The sequence below is a fragment of the Primulina eburnea genome, chromosome 16 (assembly GCF_022965805.1).
Source record: "Primulina eburnea isolate SZY01 chromosome 16, ASM2296580v1, whole genome shotgun sequence".
Classification (NCBI taxonomy): Eukaryota; Viridiplantae; Streptophyta; class Magnoliopsida; order Lamiales; family Gesneriaceae; genus Primulina; species Primulina eburnea.
Window position 1 is genome coordinate 394,838 of NC_133116.1, and position 15,458 is coordinate 410,295.

The 15,458-nt window shown below is 35.8% G+C and overlaps 4 protein-coding genes across 4 annotated transcripts; 2 read left to right on the forward strand and 2 right to left on the reverse strand.

Annotated features, from left to right (window-relative positions):
* Positions 1–389: 389 nt before the first annotated feature.
* On the reverse strand, positions 390–3,213 carry LOC140816493 (probable isoaspartyl peptidase/L-asparaginase 2). Its single transcript, XM_073175816.1, has 4 exons — positions 2,942–3,213; positions 1,522–1,755; positions 1,139–1,225; positions 390–895 (listed from the first exon to the last, which is right to left on the reverse strand). Exons 1-4 carry the CDS (start codon positions 3,101–3,103, stop codon positions 401–403), a joined length of 978 nt encoding a protein of 325 aa, XP_073031917.1. The 5' UTR covers positions 3,104–3,213; the 3' UTR covers positions 390–400.
* Positions 3,214–7,919: 4,706 nt separating this feature from the next.
* Positions 7,920–14,819, forward strand: LOC140815834 (F-box protein At1g47056-like). The gene is made up of 2 exons (XM_073174809.1): positions 7,920–9,715; positions 14,609–14,819. The coding sequence occupies exon 1, from the start codon at positions 8,071–8,073 to the stop codon at positions 9,700–9,702; it is 1,632 nt and encodes a 543-aa protein (XP_073030910.1). The 5' UTR covers positions 7,920–8,070; the 3' UTR covers positions 9,703–9,715; positions 14,609–14,819.
* On the reverse strand, positions 10,723–12,440 carry LOC140815836 (uncharacterized). The gene is made up of 3 exons (XM_073174811.1): positions 12,270–12,440; positions 11,498–12,139; positions 10,723–11,067 (listed from the first exon to the last, which is right to left on the reverse strand). Exons 1-3 carry the CDS (start codon positions 12,325–12,327, stop codon positions 10,865–10,867), a joined length of 903 nt encoding a protein of 300 aa, XP_073030912.1. The 5' UTR covers positions 12,328–12,440; the 3' UTR covers positions 10,723–10,864.
* Positions 13,443–15,137, forward strand: LOC140815837 (protein RER1A-like). Its single transcript, XM_073174812.1, has 2 exons — positions 13,443–13,941; positions 14,609–15,137. The coding sequence occupies exons 1-2, from the start codon at positions 13,583–13,585 to the stop codon at positions 14,844–14,846; spliced, it is 597 nt and encodes a 198-aa protein (XP_073030913.1). The 5' UTR covers positions 13,443–13,582; the 3' UTR covers positions 14,847–15,137.
* Positions 15,138–15,458: the final 321 nt, after the last annotated feature.

A 15,458-nucleotide genomic window follows, 5' to 3' on the forward strand; every position in this document is an offset into this window, starting at 1 on the left:
TACAACTTTTTTAACGAAATGGGATGAATGAAAGAAGTGCATGTACATGAAGCTTTTGAATTTACAAGCATTTTACGTGCGTTCATAGTAAAACCCTGCGAATAACTTTGCCGCAAATTATATTCATTTTATCCTTGAACGCTTTCTGACTGTCACTTTGTCCACCACTCCACATGCACTTTCAATTTCATTAATGTTCCTTAATTTTTTATATTAAAAAATATTGTTATAAACCAAATTCATTTATTATTATAATGATAATTATTATTACAGTTGTAGTAGTTAGAAAGTTCTATTAGGGTTATATCTATAAATTAATTTGAAAGTGTGCAATAGAATTATTACGAAACGTAACATACCCATAAACCAACAATACATCTAGAGACATCTAGTGCCCTAGCTACCAAACATCAACTTCCATGAACCCATTCTCAGTGGCAAATCCCCTAAACATCCCCACCGAATTAAACCCACAAGCCACTTCCCCACTAGACACCGCAATCAGACCAGCCTTTCCCTCATCCAGCCTCTTCTTTATCACATAATCCTCCGCCTCCTGGAGGCTAAGCTCCTTGTACTCCATCAGCGCCGCCACATCACGAGCCAGGGTACCCCGTATGATCGCCTCACCTTCCCCCGTGCACGAGACGCCGCACAGCTCACAGGCATAGGTGCCCGCACCGATCAAGGGCGAATCACCTATCCGACCCATCATTTTGTTCATCAGTCCACCGGTGGAGGTGGCAGCGGCACACCGTCCTTGAAAATCCACCACAACACATCCGACCGTCTCGGGGGCGTATATGCTGATTGGAAGTCCGTTCATTGTTAGGGGTGGATTGTCCACCACGGCGCTGCAGGATTCCGACCCAATTGTGGGAATCCTGTAATCGAACTGTTACACAAGTATAATAGCATTAGCTAATTGATGAAATCGAACAACATATTATGAAATTAATTTGTAGTGTTGGTTGTGATTCGACCGACCGATTTACGTAAAAAAATAAAAATCGCAAAAAATGCTAGACCTTATGATTCATCTGGGGTATGTGTGTGAATTTTATTCTTATTAATAATCTTTTAGCTATTTGTATATAGAATATGTATAGAGGGAGACACGTACAATGATTCTACTTACCATGATTGTGTCGGCTTCTTTTGCCAATTTGAGCATGCAAACGTTGTCTTCCGTGATAAAATAATCATTGTCCAACATTTCCACGCCCTAAAACAATAAAATATATATATTTTAATACCCCACACGTGTTGGAAAAATGACATTGCTGGCGGCTGGGATCTTCGTGAATCTTTTACATGTCTTCGCGCACGAATTCTGGGCTCAGAAATGAATACCGAAAATATATAATATGGAAATAAAATCCAGATGTTGATACATAATGGAACTGTATGCATAAAAATAGGAAAAGAAGCGACGCTTCCAAGATTTCTGTTTATAAATTTAAATTTTGTTCGTAAAATGACGGTTATTTTTGAATAACCTGGTTGGTTGGCAAATATTACCTGTTGTTTGGCGAATTCTTCAGCGCCAGAGAAAGCAAGATAGGAATGGGGTGACTTCTCCATCACAAGTCGAGCGAGGGAGATGGGATTCTTCACTGTGGTGACGCCCGAAACGGCGCCGCATCGCCTCCCAGCCCCATCCATGATGCTGGCTTCCATCTCCACCGTCCCTTTCTCAGTCAGCGCAGATCCACGGCCCGAGTTGAACAGGGGATCGCTTTCCAGTTCTCGTACCTATGCACACACAAGTTACGGTAGTGAATCTCCCCAAAAGGGATAAAGATCCTCTGCTGTGGGGGAATCCACAGCAGTGGGTGCTGTCAGCTGTGGACATTTAGTCCATAACACTACTAATTTTTTTTTTTTTAAAAAAATTGATATTTTTATATTTTAATTATTTTTAAATTAAAATTATATTTTTATTTTAAAATATGTGATTAATAATCCAATTTAAAGTTACAATTTTATCTTTGGTTACAAATATATATTAAAAAAAAAAATTGATATTTTTATATTTTAATTATTTTTAAATTAAAATTATATTTTTATTTTAAAATATGTGATTAATAATCCAATTTAAAGTTACAATTTTATCTTTGGTTACAAATATATATTGTGGTGGTAAAATAATGTCTCTCTTATTATTATTTTTTTTATATAAATTTTTCAACTCTTTTTTTAAAAAAATGTTAAAAAATTTTACTTTTTTGTTACAAATATGTGTACATTCAATTTTTTTAATATTATAATTTTTTTAAAAAAACTATTTTTTCTTTTTTTTAATCTTGTTAATTTTTTATTTAGTAGTTAAAATTTTATTAAACAACATATTTGTAACAAAATTTAATTTAGAAAATTAACAAGATAAAAAAATAGTTGTTTTTAAAAAGAATTATAATATTAAAAAAAACTAAATATACTGTCATTTTTTCTTGTTCGTTCAGAATTACATATTTGTAATAAAAAAATTAAATTTTTATTAACAATTTTTTTAAAAAGAGTTGAAAAAATTATAAAAGAAAAAATAATAAGAGAGACGTCATTTTACTACCACAATATATATTTGTAACACGATAAAATTGTAAATTTAAATTGAATTATTAATCACATATTTTAAATTAAAAAATATAATTTTAATTTAAAAATAATTAAAATATAAAAATACCAATTTTTTTAAAAAAATAAATTTTTTTTTTTGAGTTGTGCTATGGACTAAATGTCCACAGCACCCTCTGCTGTGGATTCCCCCACAGCAGAGGATCTTATCCCCCCCAAAAGCTACACATAATTTCACGAATTTACGTTTCTGTCACAAATATATATATATATATATATATATATATATATATATATATATATATATATATATATAATGGTGGGGTAAAAGAATGAAAACGGAGAAAACATATAGACGACTGACGACGAGTTCGACGACATCGATGGCACGGAGAGAAGAGCGAAGAGCGAAGATTCCGAGATTCAGGCAACGAGTGAGCAATAGTTTGGCCTGTTCCTGACGTTCAAGGGGCAGGTTTGGGTCGACACCAGCGCCGCCGTGCACCGCTATAGCCCAACCACCCATTCTCTCTTCGCCGCTCTCCTTCTCTTAAGCGAACCACCGCCGTTTCTTTTGTATATTTATTTTCTTCTGTTTACGGAAGGCGAGCGAGGGTTGGTTGAAGTGGGATTCTCCTCGTGAATTTATAGGCAGGCCGCTTGGAGTTGGAGCCCATTTCTAAACTTCATTTGTTTAAAATGAGAATTTTAATTATATTCTAATTTATAATATTCGCGTAAAAAAGAAAAACCCCTATTCTTCTTCTGATCATTAACCTTTAGCAGGCTATTCTGCACACTACTAATTAAAATTATTCTATGCTGATTATTATTAAATTCTCGAGGTTACATATTACGTTAATTAAATTCAATTGTAGTTCATTAATACTGTGTACAAACATGTAAGTATCTTTTATGATTGTATAAATTATTAGAATAATATACGAAAAGAAATTGGGCATCAGGGACTACTAATTTAACATATTTGGCTCACTCTAGCCTAATTTTTGTGTTATCTTCAAAAATTTATAGTATGAATATCACGATACTTATATTTTAAAAAAAATAATCGTAATTTTGGCACAAACGGTCACGCACTATAAATAAACCGAATAGATATCCTCACAGGAATCTGGAGTGGAATCTTGGGTTGAGTGGTCCCACCACAATCATTTTAGGTTTATATATTTATATTATGTAGATACAATCAGGACTACAAACACAATCTCAAATATACTTTAATTTCAAACATTTATGTTCCACCACAAAAAGAAAAACACCTGGTAAAATATGGAAGACGATTCAGATCGCACACGGGGCTTTTTCCCCCTCGGACAGACAAACCTCAGTCCGTGCCTATTCATTCTCAGAATATAATCTTGATTTCTCGACTTTTGAATTGAATATTAAATACGTTATGCTTGCATATCTTTGACAAGCAAAAATTTACGTGAGACGGTCTCACAGGTCGTATTTGTGAGATAGATCTTTTATTTGGGTCATCTATGAAAAAATATTACTTTTTATGCTAAGAGTGTTACTCTTTATTATGAATATGAGTAGAGTTGGCTCGTCTCACATATTAAGATCTATGAAACGATCTCATTTGAGACCTACTCTAAACTCAATTGTATGAGCAAGCAATATGTGTATAAATACATTCGTTTTTATTATAGTATTGACTCTTTTATTGAAATTATTTGTATCCGATGACACAAAGATTTTGTAAAAGCAAAAATTTGTGTGAGATAGTTTTACGGGTCGTATTTTGTGAGACAAATATTTTATTTGGGTCATCTATGAAAAATATTACTTTTTATGCTAAGAATATTGCTTTTTATTGTGACTATCGGTAGGGTCGACCCGTCTCACTGATAAAGATTCGTGAGACCGTCTCACAAGAGACATACTCTTTTGTCAATTTCATTAGATGCATGATAAGCACAAGTCTAATCAAAATGTTTTGTTTTGTGTTTGTTTTGTTGAAAAACACGTTTGAAATATTGAAAATCTCGGGATAAAAAAGATTTGTATCTAAATTGTATATATGAACGACGGATTCCAAATGATAAAGGAGTCGTGGGGTAATCATTCTTCGATTCAGTAGCTGCCTAAAATGTCAACAGGAATGAGGATGACAGTAAGACACAATGAGAACTTGTTCATTATTTATTAGGTTAGTGGAACATTGATTTTCAAATTTTGCTACCAATTGATATAACGTGCAAAATTTTCTTTTGCTCATGCAGAGTCATACATCTATAAATAAGTGCTTCGTTTTACACTTATCATCGTTCTCAAACAATTCATCTTATTCTTGAGTTTTTTCTTCTTCTTATTATTTCTATAATATTTGTGAGATATTTTTCTGCAATATTAAAAGATTTATGTTTCAAGTTGTAACTCATAAATTATTATAGTGAAACCTTTTCTTCTTTTCTATAGTGTTTTATCTAATAATTTTAAGGGTTTTTCGTGTATATTTATGTGTCTAATTTTATTCTTTATTTTTATATTTATATCTCAAGATATCGTACTCGAGAACAACTTAAAATTTAAAAACATTCAGACGTGATTGGATTTGTCCCTATAAGATAAATCATACTGATTAGGGATAGCAAGGTGAAACCAACCTGATGCGAGATATTAAAGCTGCCGGGTATTATTAACATTTGATCTAATTAAATATTCAATTTAATACCCAACACCGAGGACCTCTATTGAATCCTGATTGTTGAAGGACAAGCCCGTCATATTACTGGACCACAACAGATTGGCCCATTGTGACGGCCCAGGATAGGTATCAAATCCACCTCTTGTCCCCAGATCGATAATATAGTTTTCGTATTTTAAGTATTTTATTAATATATTTATTTTATGTTTTTTATAAAAAAAATTGTATGTTTATTGTTGTCAAAATATAAAGTAAAAAATGAAGAATCAATTTTTATAGAGGTTGAAAAGACTACATAAATGTGGGTCGAATCATTGGAATATGTTGAAGTTATTTAATATCAAAAATATAATTTATTTACAAAAAGAAAAAATTAAAGGATGATTGTGAGACTTATATCACCTAACCTTGGTCGGTATTTAATTACTCGTCACCTTCGACACATTTATACATAGCTCAATTAAATTCTAATATTTTAATCCTCTAAATTAAGTGTGAGACAGAAATCATTAATATCATGAATCAGGAATGTTTAATTATATATTCTTTGAATTATATATTCTTACTATTTGTTTATAAATTTCAGTACTTCAAAAATACATATTTCAAGAGTCATACTTTGAATATATACAATACATATCGGTTGGTTGGTTTTAAATCAAATTACACGAGTTAAATTAGAAAATCCACTTGCTGCGATATGATTAATAAGTTTTGGTTGGTGTTTGAAACAAATATGCCCTTGCTACAGGAATGTTGTTAGAATAAGGTTATTTTTTGCTCGAATTTTAAGGTGATTTGTTTAGAATTTTTTGTATCAATATTTCAGAATTTTGCATATTTTTTATAGAGTAAAATATGACTTTTAGCCTCTTATTTACTGTCACTGTCTATCATGATTTCAAATTACTTGAATATTTTTTATTTGTATTATTTCCATTTTTTTTTATAATAAATGAATTTTCCAGAAAAAAAAAAAAAATCACCTCACGTATGTTTCATCCTCTATGTAGATATTTAATATAAAATGGGTAACGATCGGATAGGGAGCCACGAGAGATGTAAGTAGAGTGGGCTTAGGCCCTCATGTGAATGGGCCACGCAAGAAATAGCAAGAGACACATATAATATGTCAAAAAAACTTATATGAGATTGTATCATAGATCGTATTTTATGAGACAAATCTATTATTTGAGCTATCCATGAAAAAATATTATTTTTTATGCTAAGAGTATTACTTTTTATTGGGAATATCGGTAGGGTTGATCCGTCTTACAGATAAATATTCGTGAGACCGTCTCACAAAAAATCCACTTATAAAATATTCGTATCAATGATAAATTGCAACATCCAAGTAAGTTTACCGTAACAAATAATATGTGTCCGAAACTTTTTAGGCATACATTTCTTCAGGTAAATAAATTATTTAGAAACGTGAAAATGACAGAATTAACGAAGACCAGCGTAACTAATTAATGATATATAAATTAGAGGCCCAATAGCTGCATAAGTCAACGGCCAATAATATTTTTACTAAATTTATCGATTGCTCTCTATATGTTTTCAAACTCTCAATTCTTAAATTAGATTGTCAAAAACTACATATTTCCAAAAAAAAATACTAAAAAATTATCAATAAATATAAAATAAAACATAACTAAAAATTACAAAATATATTGATTGCTATTTTTATTTCATCTTAATATACGCATTATTTCTATATTTTCAACTCAAAAGATGTTTTTTGTGCTTGTTTTATTAATATATCACATATTTTCATATTTTTTTATAAGATAGAGAATTAATTTCTTTTGATCAATCATAATTTTCGATAAAATGTCCAATAAAAATAAATATGGAGCTTGCCAATCTTAATATCTTAAAATAAAATTATTTCTAAAATCAATCATTTAAAAAAGGATCTTACATGAAGTTGAACACAATTTTTTGAATATGTGTATATCAGCAAATTGAAATCTCGAAATCAGAATGATAATATGAAATCGATCGAATCTTGTTTTACTAACTACAGCTAATTGTTGTCCCGATTAATTTGTTAATCCCTTATGTGGGAAAAACGTACCTATCACAAAATGTATAAGTATATATGTGTGTGATTAAATGGGTAAAATTAATGGATGCATGGGAGAAAAAACGCCAGCTGAAATTATTGAATTTACATGTAACAAGCTAAGCATACCTTTGATAAGTTTGTAGCCATTAACAAGTTTTGGTAATCGGGTCTCACAAACTCACTCATTTGATGAAGCAGGCAGGCATTATCAATTTTAAGTGGCATCACTTGTCTGAATATTCGGTTTACCAATTCATATATTACTTACGTTATACCATATATTGTCACTGTAACTCGCCATTCTCACATTATTTCAGGTCATTATTCATTAAGATTTAAAGTGACATAATACAAACAAATTTAAGCGAAAAAGAGATATTTAATAACTTAAATTAAATTGCATATTTTATTAGAAAATTAATGCCATTAATTCAAATTCTGCTCTATCATTTCTTAGCATGCCATTCACGTTTTCCATACCTCAATTCGAAATCCCAAATTAAATATGACTATCTTATCCTATAATTCATTAACGTTAAGACAATCCAAATGTTTTTTCATAAAAAAAAAAAAAACCCTCTTTTCCTCAAATCATAGTAATTTTCTCGTACCAGACTACACAGGTAAAGATTCAACTTTCAAAGAGAAGAACAAAAACAAATCAGCTTCTGTATTTTCAAAATAATAATAATAATAAATTAGCCTCCCGAGAAGGTGGAATCGTAAGACTGCACCTCCGTAGCAGATGGGCCAATCAGCTTCCACCTCGAAGCCCATATCTTCCCACCCCGCCGCGGCTATGATCTCCTCATCGGCGGTGGCGGTGCAGGTTGCCAAGGGCCCTGACTCTGCCTCTACCCTCCTATGTAACTTCATCGATGGATACGACTACACGTTGGATCTCCCTGAAGAGTGCTTGGCGTATATTTTCCAGTCACTTTCTTCCGGTGACCGGAAGCGCTTGTCTCTGGTGTGTCGCCGCTGGCTGAGAATCGAGGGGCAGAGTCGCCACCGTCTGTCGCTCAATGCGCAGTCCGGGCTTACCGATTTTATACCTCGATTGTTCCTTCGTTTCGATGCGGTAACTAAGCTTGCTCTAAAATGTGATCGCAGATCTGTCAGCATTGGCGACCATACGTTGGTTCAGATCTCCCTAAAGTGCACGAACCTCACAAGATTGAAGCTTCGCGCCTGCCGCGAACTCACTGACGATGGGATGGCCACTTTCGCTAAGAACTGTAAGAATCTGCAGAAATTTTCTTGTGGGTCTTGCAGTTTTGGAGCAAAAGGAATGAATGCTTTGCTTGAAAATTGTGGGCTTCTAGAGGAATTGTCAGTGAAGCGGTTGCGTGGTATTACTGATGGAGCTGCAGCCGAGCCCATTCGGCCGGGAAAAGCTTCTGGATCTTTGAGAGTTATTTGTTTGAAGGATCTTTACAATGGGCAGTGTTTCGGGCAGTTGATCGTTGGGGCAAAAAATTTAAGGAGTTTGAAGTTGTTTAGGTGTTCCGGGGATTGGGATAAGGTGCTTGAAATTATTGCGGATAGGATAATTTGGCTTGTAGAGCTTCATCTGGAGAGGCTTCAGGTAAGTGATCTTGGCCTTTCTGCTATATCGAATTGTGTGAATCTCGAAGTATTGCATTTGGTGAAAACCCCGGAGTGTACTAATTTTGGACTTGCGAGCATTGCTGAGAAATGTAAGTTGCTTCGGAAGCTCCACATCGATGGATGGAAAACAAATAGAATAGGTGATGATGGATTAATTGCGATTGCTACTCACTGCCCGAATCTGCTGGAGCTGGTTTTGATTGGCGTGAATCCTACACATTTGAGTTTAGCAAAGTTGGCAACAAATTGCGGGAATCTGGAAAGATTAGCACTTTGTGGGAGTGAAACTGTTGGAGATGCTGAGATTTATTGCATTGCTGAAAAATGTACTGCCTTGAAGAAGTTGTGCATCAAGAGCTGTCCTGTCTCAGATCATGGCATGGAAGCACTCGCTGGTGGATGCCCTAACCTTGTAAAGGTGAAGGTTAAGAAGTGCAGAGGGGTGACCTCTGAGGGAGCAGATTGGTTGCGAGCCAGTAGAGGTTCACTTGCAGTGACCTTGGATACCATCGAGCCCGAATTGCCCGAAGCCGGTGGCAGCGAGCAAGAAATTGGTGGTGCTGATTTTCCTCCAACTGATAGAGGACATAGGGATGTCAACATTGCGTCTAGCAGTACAGGGAGATCCATGTCCTTTAAGACGAGGTTAGGGGCTTTTTCAGGGAGGAGCTTGGTGGCTTGCGCGCTCAGGAGATGGTCAAGCTTTGGTGGCAGAGGCCGGAATAATGTTGGAAGGAACTCGGGTAGAGTAGCTGTGGGGAATTAAAACAATTGGTCCGGTAAGTTTGCATTCTAGTTCAGTGTATTTATTCACTTTGATGTTAAATTCCATTCTATGATCTTCAGACTCTAGGATTGAGCTAATTGAATGTTTGTTGAATCTTGATATATACGGCAACTCTTGATAATGGTTCTTACTTCTTAGGTATAATATGAGGTACAAAAGCTATGAACTCTTGTTATCATTCCACCTAACACAGTATATTAGGCCTTAGATTCCATGATTCAAACTGTTTGTGAGTTTCTGATCAGTTGTTTATATCAGCATGCTGAATGTGCTTGATTATTCATAGTTCCATCCATTTCGAAAATCTTATCATCAAGGTAAATGAGCGATATACGATCATCTTATTTGTAAATTACCGTCGAAGTGCAAAGATTATACTGCCAAATGTTCTACAATTCGTTGTTTCTTACTTTTACGCATACCCTCCTATTCAAAGAGATAATTCAAACCAAGCATTTAAAATTCCTCTTCAAAGATAAAATCTTTCTTCGATAATTTATTAATAAGCCTCAGGTATGGATCGAGATAGCTAAAACTTTCTTCAATAATAACCTTGATCTTCAATCAAATAGAAGATAATGCCCAACAAAAAAATATCCAGGAACTTGGAATACAAAAGGTTATCTTCCAGAGTATAAATAACGTTCTAAAATTGAGCAGCTTACTAATGTTGACTATCGTGTGTTTACTTTTTACTAAAGAAATAAAAACTTTGATGGTTTAGAATTGGAACTAATAATTTGAATGTATGTCCAAATGTGATGACGTTCAACTTTCCAATATATTCATAGGCACGAGATATGTGAATCCAGATAAGGGATATCACTTTGTTGGATGACTAAAAATATTTAAACCCCAAAAGAATTTATGTATACACAATACGAAGCACTTTGTGTTAATGGATGTTTGGGTGTTTTCAAATATGCCCCGAAGTAAGACCCAACACGAATGATAGATGGGGCATCTTTTTCACACATTTGAAAGTTTATGCTAAGAAAATCAAACGAAAAGTTTTCTTGTATTGAAAAACGTTTAAATGTCATACAATAACATGCTCAAATAAAAATTTTGGATACAAATCAATATAACACGAATTTTTGCCGTGGATTCAGATTAAAATTCATCATTCTTATGATCCTGATTAATATTGTGGTGGTGGGTATGCGCCTCCAGCGGGTGGAGGAATTGGGTAGTGACCAGTGCTGGGTGGTGGCATTGGGTTACTACCCATGGAATATGGTGGTTGGCTTGTCGGATTCGCTTGAGGTGGGTACTGACTGGCTGGGTTAATACCAGGGGGATATGGTGCTTGGATTGTTTGATTCCCTTGGGGTGGAAACTGACCTGCAAGACAGAACAAGCATAAGATTGCCATTAGCTTCCCTCAAGTTCAAAGTTTATAGTTTTTCAATAGACAATTTAAAAATTCATATGTTCTTTTAAAAAAAATTTAATGTTCTATGTCGTCTTTCCACTATCATTTGGTTAGTTTCTTGGTTTCCAAATTGTTGCGAAATGATAAGGGCAGGGATGATTGCCACCCTACCTCTACATGTTTTTTTTTATAAAAAAAATCAGTTTTATGAATATTTTGTATTATATATATGTATATTCACGAAAACATGGCTTTGCCCCGAGCCTGAATCGTTGACACTGCACAAATTCTTTGCACCGCCTCTTGTTGCCAGAGTACATGGATTTTCCAATTTTTTTTAGATGATCCTTGGTGAATACAATTAATACATGAAACATAGTTGAGATGTTGCAAATGTACCTGGAGGATAAGCACCTGGGGGCTGAAGACTGCTAGGCTGTGGAGGATATCCTGTCGAAGGATGGGCAGGTGGCGCAGTTTGCCCTGGGTTTACCGGGTAAGTAGGAAATGGACCCGGTGCAGATGAATAAGTGGGATAAGGTGCTGTTGTATTGGATGGATTGGCAGGGTAAGGTGAAGGGTCCGTTGAAGATGGGTGATAAGGATTGGCAGGGTAAGGTGAATGGGCCGTTGAAGATGGTTGATAAAGATTGGTAGGGTAAGGTGAAGGGGCCGTTGAAGATGGTTGATAAGGATTGGCCGCCGGAGTGGTGGTGGAGAAAGGAGGAAAGGGTGGTGGTGCAGTGACCGAGCTGACAGGAGGAAAAGGCTGCGGTGGGGTGGTTGAGTTGACCGCGAAAGGGGTGGATGTTGGTGGATTAGGAGTGGGATAGGAGTAGTTAGTGTTAAAAGTTTGTGCAGGATTTGGATATGGCGCTGGGTAAGGGCCGGAAGGGGCAGATACAGGAGGCTGCAGTGGTGGTGCTTGGCCTTGTGTTGGATTCATTCCGTTGTACGGCAAGAGAGTCGAAATGGGTGCGTTTGGTGTTGCGTAGAGCTGAGTTGGTGGCGGAGCATATTTTGATTCCATGGCGTTCGTACCTGTATCAATTTTTAAGTCCCAAAATTTATGTAGAATATTGGTTTGAGAACACAGGAAGCTAAACTTAACATAACACAAACAGATCCAACTGGAAATCTTGAACAAAGAACATGCATATTAAATTGATACCTGAGTTTGCAGGGGCCTGGGGTTGATTTCCAGAGTAAGAAGCGGGTGCTCCAACCATGGCGATCAATTTGAAGGTATGATTGGTTTTATGATTATTCTCAAATGATCGAACTCTATATAGCAAAACAGTGCGGAGACTTTGGCATTGGAGGGTTGACTTTGAAAACTGGCACAGATTTAGACCCGCGTTAACGATAACAAGATAGTAGTATGTATCATCCACGCCATAAAGTCAACACGGTGAGTTTCAAAACAAGATTATTTTACAGCCCACTTGTTTGCTGGCATGTGCTAAGAAGACTGAAAATCATGTTATTGAATTAATCATATCTTCCGTGTATAAAATTTGATGATAATAGTACGTCGGCAATAACCATATGATGAGCCATTGGGTATGGAAAATATATCGTTGCGTTTAGAAAAGAGTTTTGATACCTCATGGGAGACAGGCCCATCTTAGGGCCCATTATGGAAGACAGGCTCATCAAAGATCCTATTATCCCTGGCTCATCTTTAGCCCAAGTGGAAGATAAGCCCATCAAGAGCCCAGGTATTCTCCTATAAATACCAGGTTTGAGCGTATGATTATTCATTCATTATATTGTTTTCAGCAGCACCCTTAGCTGCTCCCCCCATATATCCTCAGTCATTGACTTGAGCGTCGGAGGGGCTACGCCAGGACACCCTCCTGGCTCCCTCTTAACGATCTTCTTTGTTATTTCAGGCTCAGGGTAACTTCAAAACCCGCGTCTGGATTAGTGACAGTTGCTGGGAGCGGACCCTAAATTTCCCGTGAGTATCAAGTTTGATGGTGTTTTCAAAAAAAAGAAAAGAGTTTGATGGGGTTCTCAAAATCTCGAAATCTATTTCATTTTCAGGAATATATTGTATAAAACAAGAACTCAGTGCCCTTTAGAAGAGAGGTTTTTTTTTTTTTAAAAAAAATTTAGAAGAGAGGTTTGGAAAAATCAAAACTCAATCGTTATAATAATATAATTTTTTAATTTAGATCATAAACTCTATGCGACTATAACTTTATCGACCAGTGGCAAGAGACCAGACATAATAAATCACATAAACTATATGACTGCATATCCAATCACATCAATGAATTGGGCAATACACAATTAAATTGTTTTAGGAAATTTGTATCTGTCTAACCCGACCCAAATTAAAACCAAGCAACTAACTATGAGGAACTGCCACTCAATCAAATCTAGACCGTCTGTTTTACTGTTTCGAAAACCGAAAGAATCGGCGTTTACAGTTTTCCTCTGTAATCTCTCTCATTTCAACACCAAAATACTACGAATATGGGTGGCGGAGCAGGAATCGCTGGCGAAAATACCACCGCCTCCATCGTGACGCAATTCAGCCACACTGTGTGGCAGCGGTACCAGCATTTGTTGGACAAATCGACTCCGTTCGTGCTGTACCGTTGGATCTTCCTGTCGGCGATTGCTCTCATGTACGCGCTGCGCATCTACATAGTGCAGGGTTTCTACATCACCACGTACGGGCTGGGAATTTACATCCTGCAGCTGCTGATTGCCTTTTTGTCGCCGCAGGTGGACCCCGAGATCCACCAGCTGGCTGATGGACCCACCCTCCCCACGCGCGGCTCCGACGAGTTCCGCCCCTTCATACGCCGTCTTCCCGAGTTCAAGTTCTGGTTAGACGACATCTTTTTTTAGAATCTAATAAAATATTATGATCCAGTTATGTGTGGGTAAAAGAGATTGTTGTAAGATATTATTTCCATGGATTCTGTCCTGTCTTTGAGCAAGTTGAGTTATGCCAACTGATAATGGATCTTGACATCTTCTTAACTGAATATATTACTTCGTGTAATGTTCAGCAGCTGTATTAATAATGTTTCTTTAATTGGGTTTGGGTTTCAGGGAATCTTTAAAATAAAATTGAATTTCTTGGGCATGGACTTGCTTTGCTTAAGCTGGGACGGTCGCTCTCCCTTATTTGAATTTCTCTATATTTATATGCTTTGAATTGTTTTCGCCTCTAAAATTTTCCATATTTCAAGATTATTTTCACCTGTGAAAATCCTGATGCAGTTGTTGCATTGCATATTTATGAAACTAAAAGTACATGGAAAAAGAGCAAGTAAACACTGTCGGTTTTAGTTTTTGTTGAGTGAGTGAATTCCTTTTCTCTGTACTCTTTCTTCCATTTGAGTTCTGGATTTGATGTCAAATTGTGTAGAGTTAGAACGTGGCTGAAATTCTAGGCAAAACGTTTGACAAGTGTGGTAAAACTGGAGATATTCTTGCTCAAGATTTATCTTCTCATCTGCTTATCTACATGCACTTGCTTAATTGCAGGCATTCGCTGACAAAAGCCTTCTGCTTTGTTTTTGTGCTGACGTTCTTTATTGCCTTTGATGTGCCCGTATTTTGGCCAATTCTGCTTTTCTACTGGCTAATTCTATTCATCTCAACAATGAAGAGGCAAATAATGCATATGATGAAATATAAATACGTACCTTTCACATTTGGGAAGCAGCGTTATCATGGGAAGAAAACAGCTTCTGCCGAAGAGACAATCACTTCTAGGCCTTAATATTCCCGGTAAATAAATTAAGGCCTTGAGTTTCTATAGACAGGTTTATCTTTTGGTTTGTTTGTCGATTTAGAATGTTGTATCCTCAACTATTCCTTAGGCAGTCGCCACAGACAAAATTTGTAGTTTTTCCTCTTCTTAAGAATCCCACTTTTACTCTCCTCAAGAAAGAGGTCCTGTTCACTAGGAACACAATTTGTCATTGGCGTGGCCACCTGTGCCTAATAGAAAATAATTCTTGTGTAATGTATTTTTTTCATATTTTATTACAATGAGGGAGGGTTTTTGCTTTGTGTAATGTATTGCATAATGAAGTATTGTAATTTAATGATACGATTCGGTTCACCAACAAATCAGACCCCGTTTTGAGAGAGCATCAAACTCCAAAAATTAAAGAATCAGGGACGAGGATACAATTACAGAGAGAAGGAAGAATGCTGAGGTCCAAATTCATGATATGCATAGAACCCCTATACAATCAACAGTAATTATCGTTCTTTTCTTTTCTTTTTTCAAAACAACATTATTATCTTTCTGAATGAACTCCACTAGTAAAAGCCCACATTTAATCTCGCGTCGTTTTTTTAATTAATCGGAAATCAAAGAAGAGAT